Source organism: Populus trichocarpa, chromosome 8 (genome assembly GCF_000002775.5).
Source record: "Populus trichocarpa isolate Nisqually-1 chromosome 8, P.trichocarpa_v4.1, whole genome shotgun sequence".
NCBI lineage: Eukaryota > Viridiplantae > Streptophyta > Magnoliopsida > Malpighiales > Salicaceae > Populus > Populus trichocarpa.
The window spans coordinates 1,444,290-1,471,176 of record NC_037292.2 but is presented as its reverse complement, the minus strand read 5'-3'; the positions used below and the strand labels follow the sequence as shown (position 1 = coordinate 1,471,176).

General features: G+C 37.0%; 3 protein-coding genes across 4 annotated transcripts in view; 1 reads left to right on the top strand and 2 right to left on the bottom strand.

Annotated features, from left to right (window-relative positions):
- The window catches only part of LOC18101321 (glycine-rich cell wall structural protein 2), a 38,282-nt gene extending 25,588 nt beyond the window's left edge, over positions 1 to 12,694 (top strand). For both annotated transcript variants that reach the window (XM_052455061.1, XM_052455059.1), the window contains exon 4: positions 12,309 to 12,694. In XM_052455061.1, coding sequence (XP_052311021.1) covers positions 12,309 to 12,517 — 209 coding nt within the window. In that variant the 3' untranslated portion in view covers positions 12,518 to 12,694. The remainder of the gene's footprint in view (positions 1 to 12,308) is intronic.
- On the bottom strand, positions 2,278 to 3,537 carry LOC7479840 (metalloendoproteinase 5-MMP). The gene has a single exon (XM_024606906.2). It carries the CDS (start codon positions 3,458 to 3,460, stop codon positions 2,522 to 2,524), a length of 939 nt encoding a protein of 312 aa, XP_024462674.2. The 5' UTR covers positions 3,461 to 3,537; the 3' UTR covers positions 2,278 to 2,521.
- An 11,381-nt stretch (positions 12,695 to 24,075) lies between the features above and the next one.
- On the bottom strand, positions 24,076 to 25,274 carry LOC112328429 (metalloendoproteinase 5-MMP). The gene has a single exon (XM_024606919.2). It carries the CDS (start codon positions 25,155 to 25,157, stop codon positions 24,219 to 24,221), a length of 939 nt encoding a protein of 312 aa, XP_024462687.1. The 5' UTR covers positions 25,158 to 25,274; the 3' UTR covers positions 24,076 to 24,218.
- Positions 25,275 to 26,887: the final 1,613 nt, after the last annotated feature.

Genomic DNA, 26,887 nt, shown 5'->3' with positions numbered 1-26,887 from the left:
CTTTTATTTAAAAGTTGAAATTGATAAACTAAATATTTGATTATATTTTTTCAATTATTAAACCAGTTCTTAAGACGAAATTATCATAGATTTGGAAAATACGAAGAAATTATTTCTACGCGGCAACCCTTAAGAAGGTGGAAGGGGATTGAATTGATTAAATATCTACACCGCTCGATTTATTGCATCCCTATTTAAATTTATTGGACTTTCGTATTTCTTTTACGCAATTTATTCTTTCCTTCTTAGAAACTGGTTGCTGATCATATCTTGAGAAACTGGACCTTTAATGTGATTTGGAAACTCTTACAAAGACCTGGCACTTTCCAGCTAAACTAAGATATTTATCTTTTTTCTATTATTATTTTCTTTTATCTCCACAAGATATAAGACTCAATTTTATATTAAGAAGCTAATTCAAATTTCAAAATAGGTTTAAAAGTTTTGAGCTTTGAATTGCATTGTTGGATAATAAAATACGGTTGCGTGAGGTGTATTTGTTTTTCAAATATATTTTTTGTTTGAAATTTAATTAAAATATATATATATATATATATATATATATTAATTTTAGTTTTTAATACAATACATCAAAATTATTAAAAACATAAAAAAATTAATTTAATATATTTTTATATCAAACATGCTTTTAAAAAACATAAAACACAACGCTAGCTTCCTGGCACGTGTATCCAGAACATTATATGATCTCTAAATATAACAATATTTTACTTGATTAGTTGTTGCTTGTGTTTATTTTGTAAAGTGTAGAGCTTAAATTATAGTGGATTGTGAATTTAAAATAGGTATAAACACGAACCTTCTATTTCAAGAACAAAATCCAATAAATAAATAAAAAGTAATTTCATAAGAGATAAATGGTAAAAACAACACTCTTTCTCTATCCAAAATAGTCATATATATGGTCTCATATATAGAATTACTCTAACTGGTTTAGGAGTGAAAGCAAAGTGGTTTTGTGATGGAAATTTTAAGATGGAATTTTTTTTATAGAAGTTGGACCGTTTCTTACGAAGACTTCAAATAACGGAATGTAATTACTTTAGAGGTCCATCGGTTCTTTTTCCTTTTTTACCTTGGCAGACAAGCAAGCAAAACCTTGTAATTCCTTTCCTCCTTGTATTTAGGTCATAATTCTCTCTCTCTCTTTATGTGTATTTATATATATATAATTCAGAAGAAATTAAATCTATGGCTACGTATTAAAATTCTTATTTTAGAAGAAGAGAGAATGCCCACATTTTTAATTAACAAAACTACGGTGTTTTATATAAAATGCATTGTTTAGACAATGTTATTTTAGCTCTTTGAGTTTAAATTAGGTTTAAAATTTCTTTTTTAATTTTAGCGTTTAACCTTTTAATTTATTTAATTTAATTCTTAATTAAATCTTAATTTTAAAAATCAATTCAACTTCATCCCTATCAAGTTTCAAAAGCCCCCTAATTTCAGCATGTTTTTAAATTTGATCATTGATTTTAGATATTTTAAAATTTGTTTTTAACTGACCTCTTCTAATTTTTTTTAATTTTTCCCCTGTTTTCAACCAAATTTGATTCTAGATTCATGCAATTTTTGTGAAAAGGTTCATGATCTTGAATTTCTTCAATTTGGTACTTAATTGACCCCAAACTTTAATTTTTTTTAATTATGTCCCTAATTTCACCCTAATTGAGCTTGAAAAATTAAATCTAAAATTTCAATCTTCTCAATTAAACCCGAATTAAACTTTCAAACTTAATTTTTCACTAATTATACCCTTAATAAAGTTAATTTGACCAATCAAAAATATAATTAAGTCCTGACATCTAATTAAATATTTTAATTTGACTCAAATTAATCAGTCAAATATTATTTTCTCCATCGGTTAGGTATAAGAGAAAGTTTTCATGCGTGGACGTGTTCAATGAAAAAACAAATGATGATAAGAGATGTGGGGGAGAGAGGAGTTGCATATGGCAGTTCAATTTGAGCATGCATCATCAAAACATATTGGGCAAACTTGTTTCTATATTTGAAAAGCTTGTCCACAGAATTACAGCTGATAAAACGTTATGCTCTGTGTGCGATGGACTTGGAGACTAGAACCGATCCTAATTCCTATACATTAATTAAATGCCTTTTCTCTGGTGGCCATCTTGGGTTTCGTCGGATGAAATTATAGGGTACTGTACGTATGGACGGACTTATTATGCCTGCGGTCATGCTCTGTGACACAGACAACATGCGGCTGGCTGCACAAATAGAACTTGAAGAGACTCGTCCAAATAATCCCCGATTATTTGTATTTTGCCAACATAATTTATTTACAATCTCAAAGAAATGGTTTACAAAATAGTTTTAGGCTTGCAAGGAGATACTTTGCAAATAAAGACTGTAACCGCCTCTCTAAGATCAGGATGGCCAAATTAAACACAAATTCGTAACTAGAAACTGATGGAAATTTATTCTTAATTTAGATAATAGAAACTGCAAGCATCATTCTCCTTTTGTACGTGCTTCAATTAGCGAATCCGTATAAAGCTCGTACACCCTGAATATCATCCGCACGCAAATCCCTTTTCGCAATCCCAGAAGGAATTCCGGAAGACATGATGGCATCGGCATTTGGATCATCATTGTGGTCAAGACCGAGGAGATGTCCTATTTCATGCACGGCTACAGATTCCAGGTCCATCTGGTTTGGTCCTGGGTTTTCACTCCAATTTTCATCCGCATCGAAATGGAACATTGCATTCCTAACTGGTGGAGTAGCATGCGCTAAGGTCCCTCCAGGACCGTCAAAGGCGGAACCATCGTTATGGTCTCGCCGATGGAATCCAATTACAATATCTGCAGGGGAGCTAACGCTAACTTCCTGAAAAGTGAATTCGGTGACCTGTGCCCATCTTTGAAAAGCTTTTGCGCAGATGGACCTTATGTTCTGTGCAGCCGGGACTTGGACACTGGAACGAAACTTGTACGTCAATTGCCTTTTTGTCCATCTAGGATTTTCAGGAATGAAATTGTAGTGAGCTAGTGTGTGGATGGACTTGTGAGTATGGTAATGCTTTGTGCCATTGACAACATCTGGCACGCCACATCTAGGCTGCATCATTTCGTGCACTGTACTATTGTCTAGGCTTCCTGTAACGTTCAAATGATGGTTCTGCTGATATGCCTTGATTGCAGACTCTAAAAGATCGTCAAACTCATCGTCATTGGCATGGTTATGGCCCTTCTTTCCTTGATGACCATACTTCAAGTATCCAAATTTCTCAAGATATCTTTTGAGCTCATGAAGCCCTTTGACAGATACATTCCTGTGGCATCCCTCCAGGTGTTTGATGAACCCAAAAGGATCTCCACTTGGTTTTGATTGAATGGTGCGTGATTGCATCGCAACAAGAAGTAAAATGGCTACAAAAATCGGAAAACTTCTAGCTGTCATTGTAGACATGAAATCTAGGACTCTCCTTCACTTGTGGGTTCGAGAGGAGAACTTATGGATGCTAGACATTGATAATCTGGGTTGTTTATATAGCGCTCCTGCCGGGCAGTTCCCTTCCAATCTCGACATTTTAGCTTCCTTGTTGAATGGGGCAAGTCTTTTTGCCCGTTAAGAGGGTTTAAGGTTTGGTTTGGAAACGCGTCCAGACGTTGTTTTTCTAAATTTTGAAAAAGTAAATTTGTGGAATCATAAAAATTCTCTCCTTTTTTTTATTTGTTTTCATCAATCCCGATGGACCACTAAATTGTCTGTGATTGTAGTATTTGTCAAGTCTTCCTTGATAGAACCTAGAGCATAGAATATGGAATTAAAACTTTTGTTTGTTTGACCAAAATATAGATTTCATGAGTTCTTTATACTTGATAGAACTCTTTTTTTTTTTTTTTATCCTCATTACTCGTTCTGGAGAACCACCAACTCTGATAGAAGCAATCCGGAGCGGCCCTTTCTTCGTTCTTTCCAAGCTCAAGCTGTTGAGTTTCTTGTATCCATCTTTCATGTACCCGGGTCTTTATACTTGATTTAGTACATTATTGTTATCCAGGAAAGGGGTTTTGATTAAGTTTTCTCCATGGGTTCCGTGATTCCTTATGCCTTTCTTTCGTGTTGTTGCATTCAAATTAGGCTAAGAGATGGTTGCTTAGATGAATGTAGAAGGCTAATATAGATCCTGTCCTTATTCATCAATTTTATTTTTTAATTATGTATTATTGTGTTGGGAAGAGAATTTGAGCTCCTTCTTCTGCATGGGGACGGATGGCCCTATTCTAGAATTTCCACTGTGGGAAAACAGACAAGTCAAGTAGCAAGTCTTCATTAATTACAAGTTTCCCGTGGAAACATATATAGTTTTTCAATTCAATTTTTGTCAAAAAAATATTATTTTTTCTATTTGTTAGTCTGCATGAGTTGACGTAGTATTCCTGGATTGATTTAGTGACCCAACTGTCCCTATTTTGTCTGGCAGCTATACTTCAAATTCTTTATAACAAAGTTTTTTTTTTTTTTTTTTTCCCTTTCTTTACAGCCTAACCCATTTTGTTCGGTGCCTATCTTTTGTATGCTAGAGGCTACAGTTGGGCATTTATCCAGTAACAATCTTTTTAGACGTTGAAACTGGGTTTTCACCTAAAAAACCCTTACAGAAAGAGAAGAATGTGATTGGTGAAATTAATTTTTAATGTATCAGCTTTGAAGTAAATCACATTTTAGTGTGATGTGCAAGTTCATAATATATATATATATATTATAAAAGGAGCATATTCGAGTACTTTGTTTTCAGCCATACTTGGGAGCTAGCCTCTTTCAGTTGGTTAGGGCTTGTTCAGGTATGAACATGAAACTCCACATAAATATACAGTGCCTGAACCAGGAGATATTCTCGTAAAGGTATCCATTATGATTTTTCAGGCATAAATTGACAGAAAGCTAACATGTTGTTGATGTTCTTATTACATTTCAATAAGAGGCGTTAAGGTATGGTTTTCAGTTTTGCCGTAGGTTTTGTCATTCATGGGCTAAATTATTGGACAGCTTGAATTGATTGAAACTTCTGTACTGATGTAGAGGTTTTATAATATTATTGGATCGCTCATGCTAATTTCAGCTGGGTTTCGACCATCTGTGCTACATAATAGCAGGTGATTTGGGGGGCTTAGAATTCTTATTTTAGAAGAAGAGAGAATATAATGCCCCCAGCTTCCTACAGATAAATTTTCCGAATTTAGTTCTAATTGCCACTGCTCTTTTGGTTGATTGCATAACTCGAAAAATTAAGATCTGGTTAGCAAAATAGGCTTTTGTCAAACTCCAAATTCCTGAACACTAATTATATCTAGAAAGAAACATGCAGACTGGAAAACTTCAATTGCAATTGTTCTATGATTACAAGGAGATAATTAAGATTATGTGGAAGTGACTTCTTCACATATTTTAAAATCCACGTACAAATCCTTTATTTGCTAATACAATAACAGGTATAATAACCTTTTAGTTATATGTGGCTTTTAATCAAAGTCCATAGAGGTCACGGATACCTTCGATGTCATCCTCTTGCAGACTCCTTTTTGTCTTTCCATAATCAAAGTATGGATACATGATTGCATCTGGATGGTCTCCGCTGTGACCAAGTTCGGGTAAGTGACCTATTTCATGCACAGCGACGGATTCCAGGTCTAGCTCTAGACTTCCAGGATTGCTGCTCCAAGTTTCATCAGCATCAAAATGTAGCATCCCGATAGTTGGTCTAAAACCATGGGCAAAGATTCCTCCAGGGCCATCAAATGGCTCATCATCTCCGTGGTCTAGTTGGTAAAAGGCAATTTTAATATCAGCATCGGCAGAATTAGGCACTTCTTCGAACGTGAAGTCAGTAACTTGTGCCCATTTTTGAAAGGATTGTTTGCAAACAGACCTTATACTCTCTGCACCAGCGACTTGGACGGTTGCGCCAAACGTGTACTTCAAATGCTTTGAGGACCATCTGGGGGCTCCAGGGAAGAACGAATAGTCAGCATTGGCCACCCCATCAGAAGACTTGGAACTATTGTGGTGCTTTGTGCTATTGAAGATATCAGCCACACCACATCTAGGCTTCATCATTTGATTCACAGTACGTTTGTCTAGCCTTCCAGTGACTTCCAAATGAAAGTTTTGCTGATAGGTTCTGATAGCAGACTCCAAACTGGTCATCGAACTCGTCATCGTCAACCTGGTTCAGGTTCTTGTTACTTGAAAGATCATAATCCAAGTATCCAAATTTCTTCAGATACTGTTTTACAAGGTGCAGCTTGGAAACAGATTGACCTTTTTGGCTTTCCACAAGGTTCAGGATGGATTTGAATGGATGATGCCCAGTTGGTTCTGATTGGACAAATTTTATCAGAATAATCAGGAGAAGAAAAAGGGATACTAGAAATTTGAAGGTTTTTTCAGCCATACTTGGAAGCCTCTTTCAATTGGTTAGGACTTCTTCAGGATGAACATGAAACTCCACATAAATAAATATATAGTGCCCCAACCAGAAGATATTCTCCTAAGGGTATCCATTATGTTTTTTCAAGCATAAATTGACAGAAAGCTAACATGTCGTTGACGTTTTAACATTTCAATCAGAGATGTTAAGGTATGGTTTTCAACTTTTCCATAGATGTTGTCATGTATGGACTGAATTCTTTCAATTATTAAACATCCTGACACTAACAGAATTTTTACATTTACTAACAGAATAGTCTATTAGTATTTGTACTTTCAGTCTATTGACACGAATTTTATCAATAGACTGACGAACAGAAATATTTTATTAAAAAAATTATTTTTGGTGATTTTTAATTTGTTAATAAATTCATTAATAATAAAATTAGTGATAAATTTACCAACAAATAAAGGGCATCAAAAAGTTAAATATACTGAATTCATGAATTGATTGAAACTACGTAGTGATGTAGAGGTTTTCGCTATTATTGGACCAATTATACAAGTTTGCTTTTGGAGACGTACATTAAGGACTCAAGGGAGAAACATAGGTTGTTCAATACTACTGAAACCATTCCTTGTGTTGCTGATAAGGCAAAGTGGACAGTACTGAATTGGATTCAGAGGAGTACACCATTCTTCTCTGATTCTTTTAAACAGTACATGAAAACTTTGCTAAGAGGATTAGAAGTACTGTCTGGGCCTGTGTTCCTGTTGGAACACATCCTTTTAACGATTTCTCACTCTTCTCCATTTTAAGTTCCAAGATTTTTGCAGAGAGACGTGTTGCTTTTGCTTGTAGTATCTTTTTTCTCAGGAAGGTAACGTTCTTTAAATACAACAACAAATTAAAGACTGTTATATGTTATTTGTGATATTTGATCTTTCTTTCTTTTTTTCCTCGTATTGCATTCATATATATTGCATATTAAGATTTTATACAATGTTTGTGTATTGGTCTCTGCTTCTTCGGTGTTTTCTGGCATAAAAAGAGAGCCTTGATGCCAAGTTTGACATTCTCGAATGGACTGATCTAGAGATGAGGGGCTGCGTTGTGAACTTTGCTTGCCTTCTTTATAGGTGAGATTTTTCTCTCTTGTTCTCTTTTCTTTATGTATATTTTAATTGTTGGCTTCACTTGAGCCACTGTTAGATGTACAGCTCTTCTAGTGGTTCTAATATACTGACTGTTATCTTGGGGCGACGTTGTCTGGCGACGGCGAAGGCTCCTGGCGTGCCTCCTGATAAGGGGTGTTGTGTGTTGGAAAGAGTTTTTGAATTTAATCATAAAATTATGATTAAGGTTTAGGAGTCGTCTCTTAGTATTATGGTCAATAGGAACCTATACTGTGCGAGAGTCTGAGTAAGGGACTGATTGTGCAAGGGGAAGACGCATCACCCCCAGTGCACCCTACCTAAGGTAAGCTGCATTGTTGTTTGATTGTTTTTTCTAAGTCGAGTTTCTATTCGTTGGTCTTTTCTAATGCTCAAGGCAGATCTCTCTTCATAAGAGAGTCTCTACCTTATCAGGTTAAATCCTAACCGTTTTAAAATCTGAATTTTAGCATTGCATTTTTACACCTTGTATCTTTAATACTTGAGGGTGTACTTTATCGTGTAATTTTACACTCCACAAATATTAAAGTCTACATTTGGATCATAAAAAAAGGATTGGAATTTTTTTTGATATTTTGGCCAAATCCTAATAGATAATCATAAACTGGTTACGATATCTATTTTTTATTTTTTAAACATGAAAAGATGCAAATTTTGTTTTTTTATGAAAAATATGCTTGGAAAAATTTCAGGATTTGGTCTAATGCAACAAAATATTTTTTTTTCTTTTTGAAAATATTTTGAAATTTTTTTATTTTTTTACTTTTTGAAATATTTTAAAGAAAATCGAGTATTTTAATACCGGATTTGTATTTTACAGTGTAAATATACAACCTAATATTATGCAAAATTGGTAGAAAAATATGCCAGAAAATCATAATTTTCTTTGAAATGATTTTTTTGAAAATTTTTGGATTAAAAAAAAAGATATAGTCCACTGCATGAATAGTGGACATGAATTATAATTCACGCCCACTGTTCATGTGTGAACAGTAGGACGTGAATTATAATTCACGTCCACTGTTCACTCAGTGAACAAAGGCAGCGAAGAAGAAGAAGAAGGGGAAAGGGAGAGAGGGCGGACAACCTGGCGTGGCGGTGGTCTGGCCGAGGATGACGGTGTGCTGCCGGTGGTTGCAGCGGTGGAGGCCGGGGTCGGCTATGGGAGGAAGAGGGAGAGAGTCGCGGTGGCTTCTTGGTGGCCGATTGGTGGTAGAAAAGGTGGTTGAGGCTGTGACAGAGATGGTGGCCTGCGGCAGAGGAAGCAAAAGAAGAAGAAAGAAAAAAAAACGTGCGGGAGGGGCTGCAGAGAGGAGAGAGAAACCAACGGTGGCTCTTGGTGGTCTGCTGGTGGTTGCGTTGGCTTCCTATGGTGGAGCTGATGGTGGGAAGACCGGTGATGACGTGGTGGTGGCTGAAGACACGGTGTAGAGAGAATGAAAAAAGAGGAAAACATAGAGAAAGTGGCAGAAACCGGGAAGAGGTTGATTTTTTAGCTTATTTTGGACCCGATTTTATCCTCCCTCAGGCCATGAAATCCACCTCTATTTATAGGCGGTGGAAGAGGGAAATCTTTTCTACACAGGAAAAAACTTTTCAGCCCTTGATTCGGTTGGGAAGGATCCCAACCGTTGGCTTAAAGTAGGCACGGTGCACTGTCAAATCTGCAGAAAAAGCTGCATGAGTTGGCATGTTTAGGCCGGCTCCGGCGCCGATTAATTATCATTCAGACTGAACTATTGATATGAAACTGTAGATGAACTGTAGAGAATCATTTTCGTGCAAGTTTGGTTAAATTTGGTGGACTTTAGGTGCATTAAATTCACCTACAAAGTAGATAACCTGAGCAGATATTTCAGAGATTTAAAGAAGAAGATGAACAGTTCCAAAGTTCTGATTTTGGCCAAAGTTCATTTCAGTTCTTCATCTTTCAATTGCTTTCAATTGAACCTCTCATTGACCCTAAACCTTTGCAATTAAGCCCCTAATGAACTTTAATTGGAGCCCCGAAGTTACGTGCCTATTGCGATATAGTCTTTGGTCTCGGATTTCTTTAATTTAGCCTCTAATTGACCCCAAAAGTTCAATTTTCTTGTAATTTTGCCCCTGATTTCAATATATTAACATGGTAAAAATTAAATTTGATCTCTTAAAATTTCAATCTTCTCAATTAAGTCCAAATTAGGCTTCCAAACTTAATTTTGCACCAATTAAGCCCCAAATAAAATTAATTTGACCCATTTAAAGTATAATTAAGTACTTGCACTTAATTAAATCCCAAATTAATTCTTGAACATAATTAAAATTCAATTTGGCACATGATTAAATCAATTTGGCCTATTAAAAATTTAATTATGTCCTTGAACTTAATGTTTATGCAAATTCATCCAATAATCCTTGAATTTGCATCTTCTCTCTATTTTGGGGCATAATAGGGTACAATTAGGCCTTGAATTTCCTCCAAAAAAATACAGCTTGATTCCTCGGTCTGCTTTCTCCACGTTGCCGGTCTTTGTTTTATTTTTTTATTTTTATTTTGAAAAAAAAAATGAATCTTTGGGGAATAATCCAGAATTGAGTTATGACATTCACCAAGGAATCTGAAATTCCATGCCCACTTCTAATGTATATACAGCATGCTGGTCACCAGTAATTCAGAATAGCAGATCACTCTTACACAGACTTAAAAAACCATGGCATCAAAGGAAGTGATGCTCTGTGAGTATGGAACTGAAATTCAATTTGTGCAAGAATAGAAGACTGTTCAGTATATCAACCATGCAGATGGCCTAACATTCCCCTCGCAGTGATGCAAGGATGGTGTGCTTTAACACCCCAGAACAGGCACCAAGGTTTTTAATTACAAGTCAGACATTCGAACACGGTTTCTAAGTACAGATCTATTTATATTCAATGATGCAAAGTGTCTATGATATTGTGGGAAAAGAAATTTAAATCTATTAATTCATAAGTACTGTAACAGCAAGAAGAAACATTGACTGAACAACCCAGTTTGTTGTGCAAGTACTTTTGCCCATTGTTAGCATACACGCAGAGTAGAAAGATATCTGTGTACATAAATCCTAGTAGTAGTTGATGAACATATGCTCTAGGAGACAAATGTTAAGATAAACAAATCACTAGACAAGCGCTAGTGTAGGAAAATTCCAAGTACGCCGTCAAAGTGGACTTCAAATAACAAATATACTAAAACATTTTGGGGGTGTCGAGCAGTGTTAAACATGTTAACGTACTCACAATGGAGGGTGGATTAGAGAAGTGTGTTTTTTATTTTTTTCCATTTCGGTCCCTTAACTTTTGTTTTCATCAATGGAGCCATTTAATTACAAAGTTAATAGCCAATTACTTTGTATTTTGTTGGCTAGAGTTAAAATTGAAAGGAGGAACAACATAGAAAAGACGCTGAAAGTAGGTGGAGTGTTTAAAGTTGGCGTGAAAAGTACAACCCAGTCTTTCATTTTAAAATTTTGAATTGTCCGGTCCCTTACGTTTTTATAAATCCAATTTTGGTATATAACTTTATCTTTATTATTTTCAAGTTTCTATGTTTGTGAAGGAGAGATAAAGTTTCGTCGAATTCCAGTTTAAAAAATAAAAGTTATGATTTTCGCATATTCTTACCGCTAAATTGGTTTGTCTCGGTATCCACAAGTTTCATTTTAAAAAAATAGTTCATCGGTGATAGTTTGAAATCTCAATATCATCTAAAAACGGTGGATTCTAAGTCTAGAAAGAAAAATCCAACCTGTTTCGGTTTCACGTTTTAGAATTGTTTTTGAAGTTTTTTATATTAATAAATTGATTTATAGGTGTCCTGAGAGTTAAAATATCAACAGAATGATAAAGAGTGGGAAGTGCATGGTATTGGTCCCCTTTCCGAAGTCAAATATTATAAGACAGTTCTTAGTGAAAAAAAAAACAAGAAGAAAAGAAAAGGTGGGGATAAAGCTTGTATTCTATTGCATGTAGACAGAGACAGACAGTCCTCCACTGTACCAACACCCTCCACAGAAACAGAAACAGAAACCCAAAACACGCGTTCCTTTCTATAATAGGTAAGATTAATTACCAAGTGAGAGGTACTAGGAATTTAAGAAACCTTTCAAAAACCGTGTCTCGTTACCTTTACAATTCATGCCATACTTTTCAAAAACCTTGTCTTGTTACCTTCACAATGCCTATATATAGGGTTGCCACTTCAAGCATTTCCAGTCAACAAAACATACTGGTTTCTCATATAGCGAGTGACACGCATAAACATACAGATACGTTGAGCCGTGAGAGTATAATCTGGAAATGGCAAGCCCAAGAGCGTTAGGGACTGCTTTCCTGGTCTTGCTTATTGTAGACATCGCCTTTGCTGCTAGGACACTGCAGTCAATTAGTGGAGGCGGAGGTGGAGGGCAGGGAGGAGGTGGTGGTGGTGGATCTGGATCAGGACTTGGGTCAGGTTATGGTTCTGGTTCTGGATCCGGGAGCGGTGAAGGATATGGTGCTGGTGGTCGTGGAGGAGGCGGGGGCGGGGGCAGTGGCGGAGGTGGAGGTGGTGGCAGTGGCGGAGGCAACGGGTCAGGTTCTGGCTATGGGTCTGGTAGCGGCTCAGGCTATGGTTCTGGTAGTGGGATAGGTGGCGGCAAAGGTGGTGGTGGTGGTGGTGGCAGTGGAGGTGGTGGTGGTGGTGGTGGAGGTCAAGGCTCTGGATCAGGAAGTGGGTCAGGCTATGGAAGTGGAAGTGGAAGCGGAAGCGGTGGTGGCAAGGGTGGGAATGGAAGTGGAGGAGGAGGAGGAGAAGGAGGAGGTGGGGGTGGAGGAGGAGGAACTGGCTCTGGCTCTGGCTCAGGTTATGGAAGCGGGTCTGGTTATGGCTCTGGATATGGAGGAGGGAAAGGTAATTAAAAGCTTGCCATGAACACAGAGGATACCTTTTCTTTTGTATTCTGAAATAAAATTGCAGGAGCTCACACATAGCATGTTGGCGAGTGATTTCAACTATGCATGTGTGTATCCCTATCGATCGATAAAGTCACTTTTCCAAATGCTATAAATAAAAGAACACATTTTACTCTAAGAATATATTTTATAGATAATCTCTCCGCAAAACCAAATCAAATGCGCATGTTTCGTTTCCATAAGAACAATTAGATCTCATCACAAAAAAAAAAAAAAAAAAAAAAAATTAAAAGAAAAGAGCTTGTACCTTCTAAAATTGTAAATCTTCTTCTGGAGCTCAGGATAGACGCAGTGATAACTTTCAATGCAGTAAAAAAAACCATGTCACAAGTAAAAATACTCAACCTCGATATATGACTGTCAAAAAGAATTTCCGAGTAAAAATCTGACCTGGTTAATGAAGTCGAGGCATCTTAATTTGGTATGAAAAATTACTTCCTCTCTCTATGGAAATGTCACACTAGAGTTTTTCATCCCTCACCGAAATCGGCTAAAAGGCCATTAGAAGTTGCAAAAAGTGAGCTTTACAACCAAAGAACCACCTGTAGACAAGTCCTAGTAGTATTTCATGAAAAGGCCATTCTTCGAATCAGAAACGTAAAAGTGATATAGAATGACAACCACATCCTGCATCAGCATTCGATGCTTCCAGTCACAAGACAAGCTATATATTATTTCCTGCACTCCTGGATTTATTGCCCATTTATAAGAAAGAGATTACAAAATCTGAAATGTCAAGATGAGGATTAACTAAACAAGATTCAGAAGGAAATATTTCGGCAAATTTCCATTTTAGCTATGGCAAAGTATCCTTTGAAAGCACAGCTCAGACGTAAAACATGTGTTAGTTTAAAAGTTACTAATAATTGTATCAAGAAGATAAACATGGTTACATCTAATATTAAGACAAGCCAACAGAGCCTAATCCAACAACTGTTTCCAGAAACAGAAAATTGCACCCTGTGAAGAATTTCCTATACTTTCTATACTGAAGAATTTACCTTCCTTGTTTCTCCTTCCATCACAGTTTCTGCTTACCAAATTCGAGAAACACCAAATAAATTAGGAAATTGCAAGGTCCACGGAGAAATTTGCAACAAAAAATAGTTCAGATCATGGTCAAAGGCTAACCTGCCTCCCTCTCAGAAGCTTAGGATACCTTCCGCATTATCGTGTCCTCAGCTGCATGGATGGCCCTCTGTGATTGTAATTTTCCTGCCAAAGAGTACAGAAAACAACAGAATTAAAACCCTCGCCTCTTCAAAACACATTTTTAGCAGTAAACTGATTCACTCAAAATCCATTCCCATGCCTATCATTTGTTCCAGACATCAAATCACCCCTGTCTGATATTTTTATCGAACCTCCGCTATTCTGCCAAAACAGAGTGCTATACATCAAACAACAACAACAACAATAATAATTGTCTTAACCCATTGTGACCTTATTTTTTGTATATATTAGAAAAAAACAAAAATATATATATATATATCTTTTCATTAAATTTAGTTAATTTTAATCATTTTGTTATTTTCATTATTTTTTAAATCTTTGTGTGTTAAAAATAAATCATAAAAAAACAAATAAAAATATCTAGAAGATAAGAAAATAAAAAAAATACATATAAAAAATCACAGTTAGGATGGAAATTGTACCAATAATTGAGTATCAAAGACAAAAATAAAGTTTGAGGATTTTTGGCTTGTAATTGAGGTTTGAATTGAAGAGAAAATTGAGGAAAAATAAAGTTTAATTTGATTTAATTTGGCTAGGATGGAAAGAAATTTGAAAGTTCAATGATGAGTTTGAAATAAATAGTCAAATTTAGAAATAACCAAGGATGAATTTGCAACAAGAGCTAAATCTGGAGGTTTAAATTAATTCAATTAGGACACAATTGAAAAGGAAAAAGAAGATTTAGGGCAAATTCTATTAGAATTGAAAGAAATTACAAATAAAAGGACTTTAATTAAAAGAAGGAAAAATTCCAAGGATCAATTGAATTTGCTTTATATAACTTTGTTTTAGTCCCATTCTTTTCAGTCCAACCAATTCAGTCCAATTAACCTCAATTCAGTCCAATTGAATTCAATTAATTCAACTCAGCCCAATTTAATCCAACGATTTTGTCAAATTAATTCCATTTAATCCCTAATTAATTCATGATTCAGCTTCTCTAATGGTCCAAAATCCCAGCTGATTGTACTCAATCAATTTTCTAGCAAATCAATCCCAAATTGATTTTTCAGAATGGTAGCCCCCTCTCCATTTAAAACACCAGCACAACACAAGAAGGAGAGGAGAAGGACGAACAAAGCCTCTCATTCACGAACCCAAAAAGGAGCAGACTGAAAAACCCCTCAGCATCAACCTTAATTTTCCATCAAAACCAGACCGTACCATATTGCCAACCAATCTCCCTATCAAATTGAAAATCTCCTTCTGGAGCTCAGGATATATAGACGCAGTGCTAACTTTGAATGCAGTGAAAAAAAAAAACATGTCACAAGTGAAAATACTCAACCTCGATACATGACTGTCAAAAAAAATTCCCGAGTAAAAGTCTGACCTGATTAATGGAGTCGAGTCATCTTTTTTTTTTTTTTTTTTTTTTTTTTAATAGTCGAAATTTTATTAAAAAAAAAGGCTACAAAGATAATAGCCTAACCTTCAAATTTGTTTCTCCATGGTGCGTCAAAGTATTGCTTTATGGCTGAGGCTTGATTCCAACTCTTTAGACCTTAATTAAGAGAAGGTTTAGTCGGGAGAAGTTGGTTTCTTAGGTTTTGTTTTGTTCCCATTTTGTTGCTCTCCCTTGTTTCATGCAACAGTTTTAATGCTTTCCTTTCCTCTACTTGTTCATCTGATGTAAGTTAGAAGTTTTAATGCAACAGTTTTAATGACTCTACTTGTCGAGTCATCTTCGGTATGAAAAATTACTTGCCTCTCTCTACGGAAATGTCACACCGAGTTTTTAATCCCTCATCGAAGGCGGCCAATAGGCCATTAGAAGTTGCATAGTGAGCTTGTTGATTATCAACAACTCAATACTGAAATAGTTAAACTCCTCTGATTTGTAATGGAAACAAGATCATAGATAGACAATACATCTGCTCCCACTTATTTGCCTCATATTCTCGCAGATGACCCTCCTTCTCCTCCTTCTTCATTACCTTTATTCTAGATTAATTATATTCAAACTTATAAATGTTTAAATTTATAACAAATATTTAATTTTTATATTAATTTATTTTATTTTAATTATTTTGTATTTATGTTTAATAGTTTTTTAAAAAATATATATATTTTTAAATTATTACTAACATGGCGATCGATGGTCTAAAACTATTGGTATACTCCAGAAAATTAGAAAAGAATTACTCCAAATACCACCGCCACTATTTACTCACTAATGGAATAACTGATGGTCTATTTGACGATTATACATAAAATTCACCGAAAAAAATACCGACGGACAAAAAAGATTATGTCGGTGATATGTTATATTCATCGATGGAGATCTTGGTGGAATGAAGCGAGTTAATTTTTTTTTGCGTGTTATGTCTGTCAGTAAATCCTTCGATAAAATTATTATTGACATACCATAAATCACAAACGAGAGCTTTTCTGATGAATGATTTTTGTCAGGGAGCCGATCGGGAAAATTCATCCATCAAACTATGAGTATAAATATCAACAAAAAATTCCGTCGGAAATAGTGCTCTCTTCAACAATCACACCAAAGTTGTAAAGTATTGGCATTTGCTATTAACTTGTTTTGTTCAAGAAAAAATGTGGAAGAAAAAAAAAGGATATATTTCAAGGCACAACCACTATTAATTAGTAAAGATAATTCAGAATAGAAGATCCCCAATAACAAAAAATAAATAAATGTTCTTGTACTCTTACATCAGGAAGTTACTTCTGGCTTGGATTCCATCGCGGAGACCATAACGATGGTGCCGCCTTTGACGGCCCTCAGGGACCATAGCCCATGCTACTCCACCAACTAGGAATGCATGAAATAGTACATCTTCTAGCTTGGTCTTGACCAGAGTGATGATCCAAATGCCGATGCCATCATGTCTTCAAGAATTCGTCCTGGGATTGCGAGAAGGGATTTGCATGCGTGAGGATGATATTCAGGGTGTACGAGCTTTATACGGATTCACTAATAATTAATAAGAACCAAAGGGAAGGAGAATGATGCTCGCAGCTTTTATTATCTTCATTAAGAGCATATTCCCATCTGTTTTCTAATAATGACTTCGTGTTTAATTAGGCCATCCTAATCTGCAGATGTATTTCCTCGTGAGCAAGTTCATTTTTTATAGAAAATGTTATGAATCGCCTGCTGTAGAAGGGTTTTGGCTCTTCGATTCTACTGAGAGTCTTATGTTTCATTACTTTTATTTAAAAGTTGAAATTGATAAACTAAATATTTGATTATATTTTTTCAATTATTAAACCAGTTCTTAAGACGAAATTATCATAGATTTGGAAAATACGAAGAAATTATTTCTACGCGGCAACCCTTAAGAAGGTGGAAGGGGATTGAATTGATTAAATATCTACACCGCTCGATTTATTGCATCCCTATTTAAATTTATTGGACTTTCGTATTTCTTTTACGCAATTTATTCTTTCCTTCTTAGAAACTGGTTGCTGATCATATCTTGAGAAACTGGACCTTTAATGTGATTTGGAAACTCTTACAAAGACCTGGCACTTTCCAGCTAAACTAAGATATTTATCTTTTTTCTATTATTATTTTCTTTTATCTCCACAAGATATAAGACTCAATTTTATATTAAGAAGCTAATTCAAATTTCAAAATAGGTTTAAAAGTTTTGAGCTTTGAATTGCATTGTTGGATAATAAAATACGGTTGCGTGAGGTGTATTTGTTTTTCAAATATATATTTTTTGTTTGAAATTTAATTAAAATATATATATATATATATATATATATATTAATTTTTATTTTTAATATCAATACATCAAAATTATTAAAAACATTAAAAAAATTTAATTTAATATATTTTTATATCAAACACGCTTTTAAAAAACATAAAACACAACGTTTCCTCCCACGTGTATCCAGAACATTATATGATCTCTAAATATAACAATATTTTACTTAATTAGTTGTTGCGTGAGTTTATTTTGTAAAGTGTAGAGCTTAAATTATAGTGGATTGTGAATTTAAAATAGGTATAAACACGAGCCTTCTCTTTCAAGAACAAAATCCAATAAATAAATAAAAAGTAATTTCATAAGAGATAAATGGTAAAAACAACACTCTTTCTCTATCCAAAATAGTCATATACGTGGTCTCATATATAGAATTACTCTAACTGGTTTAGGAGTGAAAGCAAAGTGGTTTTGTGATCGATGGAAATTTTAAGATGTATTGAGGATGGAATTTTTTTTTGTAGAAGTTGGACCGTTTCTTACTAAGACTTCACATATTTATAAATCTTAATTATACCTCTAATAAAGTTAATTTGACCAATTAGAAATATAATTAAGTACTCACCTAATTAAATATTTTAATTTGACTCAAATTAATCAGTCAAATATTATTTTCTCCATCGGTTAGGTGTAAGAGAAAGTTTTCATGCGTGGACGTGTTCAATGAAAAAACAAATGATGATAAGAGATGGGGGGGGAGAGGAGTTGCATATGGCAGTTCAATTTGTGCATCATCAAAACATATTGGGCAAACTTGTTTCTATATTTGAAAAGCTTGTCCACAGAATTACAGCTGATAAACGTTATGCTCTGTGTGCGATGGACTTGGAGACTAGAACCGATCCTAATTCCTATACATTAATTAAATGCCTTTTCTCTGGTGGCCATCTTGGGTTTCGTCGGATGAAATTATAGGGTACTGTACGTATGGACGGACTTATTATGCCTGCGGTCATGCTCTGTGACACAGACAACATGCGGCTGCCTGCACAAATAGACCTTGAAGAGACTCGTCCAAATAATCCCCGATTATTGTTAGCTATTTGGAGACAAGCAATGTCCCACCTCCACTATGTGCTTAGTGGGAATACCTAATCTCCACTTAGCACAAGTGGAGGCAAACGGTGGGCATAAATCATGGCATGATTTATGCCCTTCACTCCTAGCTTAATATATATGTATGCTCAGTGAAGAGCTGTTGTGCCTGTGTATGAAGAACACAGAGAGCAGCGTGAGAAACACAGAGAGAAGAGAGAACAGAGAAGAATAGAGAGAGCTTGAGAGAGTAGAGTTGAGTTGAGAGAGTTTTATCTCCTCCTCCTTTGTTTGTATTGTTTGTAAGCTTCATTAATACAAACCAGTAGCTCCGTGGAGTAGGCAAGTTGCCGAACCACGTAAATTGTGTGTGTTTGAGTTCTGGGAATTACCCAACAACTGGTATCAGAGCCTGGTTCTTGAAAAAGAGGGTGTTTGATCCAAACTCAAAAATCAAAGTTCTCAAAACGTGTTTTTGACATTACCATCGCGTAGAGGAAGTAGAGACGCATTCACTGGTGAAAACCCGGCGAAGAACCGACGTCCTGCATGACCGCACGCTCCAACACGCGCCGACGACAGCACTGCCCACGCGCGACCACTCGCGCCACGCTCTCCACGCGTCGTCTTCACCCGATTGTCTGCAACTGAACCGGGTTGACCCGCCACGCAAGCAGCCAGTCATCAGCCACGCCAGCAATTCTGCACAGTCATCCGCCACGTCATCAGACCAGTCAGCAGCCACGCCATCACCTGCCACGTCAGCCAAAAAGTGCGTGCATTTGCCACGTCATCAAAGGTGGGCCCGGATTTCTGACGTGGATGCCACGTCATCTATCCACGTCATCACAGTGGGTTTTGATTCAGTGTTTCGCAGACACTATTTCCGCCTGACACGTGGCTTCATCAGCACCGTCTGTTGACCTAAAACTTTGACTGTTAAGATCTGAGCCATCCGAAGTCCGATTGGGGTGATCTCAGTGTCGTTTCCAATAGTTTTGGCCGTTCCGGACACATCTGTAAGGTCAGATTTGACAGATTTAAATCCGAGACATATTAAAATGACAGATGAAATAAAAGCTGCGGGAATTGAAAAATTTGATGGAACAGATTTTGGATATTGGAAAATGCAAATTGAAGACTATTTATATGGGAAGAAACTTCATCTTCCTCTGTTGGGGAGCAAACCAGAAAATATGCCAGAAGAAGATTGGCAACTTCTTGATAGACAGGTTTTGGGCATTATCCGGCTATCCTTATCGAGAAGAGTTGCTCACAATGTTACAAAAGAAAGATCCACTGCAAGACTAATGGAAGCTTTGTCTGGGATGTATGAGAAGCCCTTAGCAAATAACAAAGTGCACCTGATGAAGAAGTTGTTCAACTTGAAGATGACAGAAAGCACCTCTGTGACACAACATCTCAACAACTTCAATACCATTACAAATCAATTGTCATCTGTTGAGATTGAGTTTGATGATGAGATCCGTGCACTCATTTTGCTAGCTTCACTTCCAAGCAGTTGGGAAGGTATGAGGACAGCCGTGAGCAATTCAGCTGGAAAATCCAAACTGAAATATGATGACATCCGAGACTTGATTTTAGCTGAAGAAGTGCGAAGGAAAGACTCAGGTGAAAGTTCAAGTTCAGGATCAGCTCTCAACATTAACACTCGAGGGAGGAGACAGGATAGAGGCTTATCCAGAGGCAGATCCAAATCAAGATACAGAAGTAAAAGCAAGTTCGGACCCAGAAAGCAGGTTGAATGTTGGAATTGTGGCAAACCTGGTCATTTCATGAGGAATTGCACAAAACCGAAAAAACCTGAAGCTGACTCTGCAAACGCCACTACAGACGAGGTACAAGATGCTTTGATTCTTGCTGTGCATAGTCATGTTGATGATTGGGTTCTTGATTCTGGTGCTTCATTTCACTGTACACCACACCATGAAATGATGCAAAACTATATTGCTGGAGATCACGGTGTAGTCTATCTGGCCGATGGACAACCATTGGATATTGTGGGTATAGGAGATGTACAAATCAAGACAATGAATGGATCTATATGGAACTTGCAAAATGTAAGGCATGTTCCTGATCTAAAGAAGAAGCTGATCTCGGTCGGACAACTTGATGATAGTGGTCATTCAATCCTTTTTTCTGGAGGTATGTGGAAGGTTTCAAAGGGAGCAATGGTTTTGGCTCGTGGAAAGAAAACCGGCACCCTGTATATGACCATAAGATTTGCAGACATTATTGCCTCTACTGAAGCAGAAAATCAAGCACATCTATGGCACTGTAGATTCGGCCATATGAGTCAAAAGGGGATGAAGGTACTTCAATCGAAGGGAAAGCTGCCAGAGCTTAAAAATGTTGATCTAGACATTTGTGAAAGCTGTGTTCTTGGAAAACAGAAGAAACTCAGTTTCTTAAAGGTTGGCAGGACCTTAAGACCAAGAAAGCTAGAACTGGTACACACAGATTTATGGGGACCGTCTCCAGTAGCATCTCTTGGAGGTTCTCGGTATTACGTGACTTTCATTGATGATTTCAGCAGAAAGGTATGGGTCTACTTTCTGAAAAATAAATCTGATGTGTTTGAAACATTCAAGAAATGGAAGGCTATAGTTGAGACTGAATCAGGTCTGAAGTTGAAATGCTTGAGATCCGATAATGGAGGAGAATACATTGATGGAGGTTTCAAGGAGTATTGTGTTGTCAATGGTATCAGAATGGAAAAGACCGTTCCAGGCACACCGCAACAGAATGGCGTTGCTGAACGGATGAACAGGACCATCAATGAACGAGCTAGAAGCATGAGGTTGCATTCTGGGTTACCTCAAACATTTTGGGCCGATGCAGTTCATACTGCAGTTTACTTGATCAACCGTGGACCATCAGTTCCTTTGGAGTTCAGACTGCCCGAGGAAGTATGGAGAGGAAAAGAGGTACAACTCTCTCATTTAAAGATATTTGGGTGTGTTTCCTATGTTCATATAGATTCTAATGCTCGCAACAAGTTGGATGCCAAATCCAAGAAATGTTTCTTCATCGGCTATGGAGATGAAGAATTTGGATATCGATTCTGGGATGATCAGAATAGAAAGATTCTCAGAAGCAGGAACGTGATCTTCAATGAGAAAGTTCTGTACAAAGACAGATCAAGTGCAGAAACAGATAAGGATAAGGCTGATTCAGATACAAGTCCACAAGGATCTGAATTCATAAGATTAGAAGGCCTTCCCGATGTTACTGAGCAGAACAACAATCAAGAGCCTTTACAAGAAGACTCAAGCATATCTGTACCCGCTACTACACAAGAAGAAGCGGAGCAAATTGAACCAGCTGTTCGCAGGTCTTCGAGGACGATAAAGCCCCCGCAACGGTTCACACTTTTACTGAATTACATTTTGTTGACAGATGGTGGTGAACCGCTAACTTATGAAGAATCCTTACAAGATGGAAACTCAAGCAAGTGGGAGTTAGCCATGAAGGATGAGATGAGTTCGTTGCTGAAGAACAAGACTTGGGAGCTAACCACACTGCCTGAAGGAAAGAAGGCTTTACAAAACAAGTGGGTTTACAGAGTGAAGACTGAGCATGACGGAAGTAAACGGTTCAAGGCAAGACTTGTTGTAAAAGGGTTTCAACAAAAGAAAGGGATTGACTACTCTGAGATATTTTCTCCAGTTGTGAAGCTCACAACAATCAGAGTTGTTCTGGGGATAGTAGCAGCAGAGAATTTACATCTTGAACAATTAGATGTAAAAACAGCCTTTCTTCATGGAGAATTGGAGGAAGACATTTACATGCAACAGCCAGAGGGGTTTGAAATACAAGGAAAGGAGAAACAAGTCTGCAAGCTAAAGAAAAGCTTATACGGCTTGAAGCAAGCTCCAAGACAGTGGTACAAGAAGTTTGACAACTTCATGTGTAGTTCGGGATATACAAGATGTCAAGCTGATCATTGTTGTTATGTCAAACATTTTGACAACTCCTACATCATTCTACTATTATATGTAGATGATATGTTGATTGCAGGATCCAGTATTGAGGAGATTGATAAGCTGAAACAGCAGTTGTCAAAACAGTTTGAAATGAAGGATCTGGGAGCTGCTAAACAAATACTTGGCATGAGAATCTTCAGAGATAAAGACAAAGGCGTACTAAAGCTTTCACAAACAGAGTATGTCAAGAAGGTTCTCAGCAGGTTTAGTATGGATAATACTAAACCAGTAAGTACACCACTGGGGAATCATTTCAAGCTCAGCAAAGATCAGTCACCAAAAACTGAGCAAGAATGTGGATACATGGATAAGATTCCATACGCCTCAGCTATCGGCTCTTTGATGTATGCTATGGTCTGTACCAGACCAGACATTGCCCATGCAGTGGGAGTTGTAAGCCGATATATGAGCAATCCTGGAAAGCAGCATTGGGAGGCGGTCAAATGGATCATGAGGTACTTAAAAGGTTCATCAGAGACATGTCTTACCTTCACAGCTGGTGGTTTGAAACTTGAAGGTTTTGTAGACGCTGATCTAGCAGGAGATGTTGATAGCAGAAAGAGCACTACAGGATATGTGTATACTCTAGGAGGTACTGCTGTTTCCTGGAGTTCTACCTTGCAAAAGATTGTCGCTCTTTCAACAACAGAAGCTGAATATGTTGCAGTCTCAGAATCTGCAAAAGAGATAGTATGGTTGCAGAGTTTCCTGAAGGAATTGGGCAAGTTGAATGGAAAAGGTACTTTGTATAGCGACAGTCAGAGTGCAATCTTCCTTGCCAAGAATCCAGCATTTCACTCCAGGACGAAGCATATTCAGATCAAATATCACTTCATCCGACAACTGCTGGATGACGAGCAACTAATGCTAGAAAAGGTCTGTGGAAGCAAGAATCCAGCTGACATGTTAACCAAAGGAGTTACACTTGATAAACTGAAGTTGTGCAAAACTTCAGTTGGTCTTCAAGGATAAAAGATATTTTTTCATTGTTTGTCTCCAAGTGGGAGATTGTTAGCTATTTGGAGACAAGCAATGTCCCACCTCCACTATGTGCTTAGTGGGAATACCTAATCTCCACTTAGCACAAGTGGAGGCAAACGGTGGGCATAAATCATGGCATGATTTATGCCCTTCACTCCTAGCTTAATATATATGTATGCTCAGTGAAGAGCTGTTGTGCCTGTGTATGAAGAACACAGAGAGCAGCGTGAGAAACACAGAGAGAAGAGAGAACAGAGAAGAATAGAGAGAGCTTGAGAGAGTAGAGTTGAGTTGAGAGAGTTTTATCTCCTCCTCCTTTGTTTGTATTGTTTGTAAGCTTCATTAATACAAACCAGTAGCTCCGTGGAGTAGGCAAGTTGCCGAACCACGTAAATTGTGTGTGTTTGAGTTCTGGGAATTACCCAACAATTATTTGTATTTTGCAAACATAATTTATTTACAATCTCAAAGAAATGGTTTACAAAATAGTTTTAGGCTTGCAAGGAGATACTTTGCAAATAAAGACTGTAACCGCCTCTCTAAGATCAGGATGGCCAAATTAAACACAAATTCGTAACTAGAAACTGATGGAAATTTATTCTTAATTTAGATAATAGAAACTGCAAGCATCATTCTCCTTTTGTACGTGCTTCAATTAGCGAATCCGTATAAAGCTCGTACACCCTGAATATCATCCGCACGCAAATCCCTTTTCGCAATCCCAGAAGGAATTCTGGAAGACATGATGGCATCGGCATTTGGATCATCATTGTGGTCAAGACCGAGGAGATGTCCTATTTCATGCACGGCTACAGATTCCAGGTCCATCTGGTTTGGTCCTGGGTTTTCACTCCAATTTTCATCCGCATCGAAATGGAACATTGCATTCCTAACTGGTGGAGTAGCATGCGCTAAGGTCCCTCCAGGACCGTCAAAGGCGGAACCATCGTTATGGTCTCGCCGATGGAATCCAATTACAATATCTGCAGGGGAGCTACCGCTAACTTCCTGAAAAGTGAATTCGGTGACCTGTGCCCATCTTTGAAAAGCTTTTGCGCAGATGGACCTTATGTTCTGTGCAGCCGGGACTTGGACACTGGAACGAAACTTGTACGTCAATTGCCTTTTTGTCCATCTAGGATTTTCAGGAAAGAAATTGTAGTGAGCTAGTGTGTGGATGGACTTGTGAGTATGGTAATGCTTTGTGCCATTGACAACATCTGGCACGCCACATCTAGGCTGCATCATTTCGTGCACTGTACTATTGTCTAGGCTTCCTGTAACGTTCAAATGATGGTTCTGCTGATATGCCTTGATTGCAGACTCTAAAAGATCGTCAAACTCATCGTCATTGGCATGGTTATGGCCCTTCTTTCCTTGATGACCATACTTCAAGTATCCAAATTTCTCAAGATATCTTTTGAGCTCATGAAGCCCTTTGACAGATACATTCCTGTGGCATCCCTCCAGGTGTTTGATGAACCCAAAAGGATCTCCACTTGGTTTTGATTGAATGGTGCGTGATTGCATCGCAACAAGAAGTAAAATGGCTACAAAAATCGGAAAACTTCTAGCTGTCATTGTAGACATGAAATCTAGGACTCTCCTTCACTTGTGGGTTCGAGAGGAGAACTTATGGATGCTAGACATTGATAATCTGGCTTGTTTATATAGCGCTCCTGCAGGGCAGTTCCCTTCCAATCTCGACATTTTAGCTTCCTTGTTGAATGGGGCAAGTCTTTTTGCCCGTTAAGAGGGTTTAAGGTTTGGTTTGGAAACGCGTCCAGACGTTGTTTTTCTAAATTTTGAAAAAGTAAATTTGTGGAATCATAAAAATTCTCTCCTTTTTTTTATTTGTTTTCATCAATCCCGATGGACCACTAAATTGTCTGTGATTGTAGTATTTGTCAAGTCTTCCTTGATAGAACCTAGAGCATGGAATATGGAATTAAAACTTTTGTTTGTTTGACCAAAATATAGATTTCATGAGTTCTTTATACTTGATAGAACTCTTTTTTTTTTTTTATCCTCATTACTCGTTCTGGAGAACCACCAACTCTGATAGAAGCAATCCGGAGCGGCCCTTTCTTCGTTCTTTCCAAGCTCAAGCTGTTGAGTTTCTTGTATCCATCTTTCATGTACCCGGGTCTTTATACTTGATTTAGTACATTATTGTTATCCAGGAAAGGGGTTTTGATTAAGTTTTCTCCATGGGTTCCGTGATTCCTTATGCCTTTCTTTCGTGTTGTTGCATTCAAATTAGGCTAAGAGATGGTTGCTTAGATGAATGTAGAAGGCTAATATAGATCCTGTCCTTATTCATCAATTTTATTTTTTAATTATGTATTATTGTGTTGGGAAGAGAATTTGAGCTCCTTCTTCTGCATGGGGACGGATGGCCCTATTCTAGAATTTCCACTGTGGGAAAACAGACAAGTCAAGTAGCAAGTCTTCATTAATTACAAGTTTCCCGTGGAAACATATATAGTTTTTCAATTCAATTTTTGTCAAAAAAATATTATTTTTTCTATTTGTTAGTCTGCATGAGTTGACGTAGTATTCCTGGATTGATTTAGTGACCCAACTGTCCCTATTTTGTCTGGCAGCTATACTTCAAATTCTTTATAACAAAGTTTTTTTTTTTTTTTTCCCTTTCTTTACAGGCTAACCCATTTTGTTCGGTGCCTATCTTTTGTATGCTAGAGGCTACAGTTGGGCTTTTATCCAGTAACAATCTTTTTAGACGTTGAAACTGGGTTTTCACCTAAAAAACCCTTACAGAAAGGCAGGTGTATGGGCTCTACTTCAGCCCAAGTAGGTGAAGAAAACAGAAAAAGGAATTAGAGGCCCAGACTCCAGTAATAATTAACAACCGTTAATGAGTCAACGGAGATTATCATCTCTAGGGGCTCGACCTCATTGGGGTGCTTGATGAGTCAAATTATTGTTGTACCTTTGCTGCCTTTTGAAACCAATTTTATGCTGGAATTGATTTCCACTATTTAAGTAATTTAATCGATTTTGTTTTCTAGTAAATCTTTTTATTTAAAATAAATTTCAAAATTTATTCAATTTGAGTCGGTGAAAATACATTATTTATCAAACTTATTCTTATTTTTTAAAGATTTGTTTCAAGTTTATGTGATAAAGAAGAATGTGATTAGTGAATTTAATTTTTAATGTATCAGCTTTGAAGTAAATCACATTTTAGTGTGATGTGCAAGTTCATATATATATTATAAAAGGAGCATATTCGAGTACTTTGTTTTCAGCCATACTTGGTGGGAGCTAGCTGCCTCTTTCAGTTGGTTAGGGCTTGT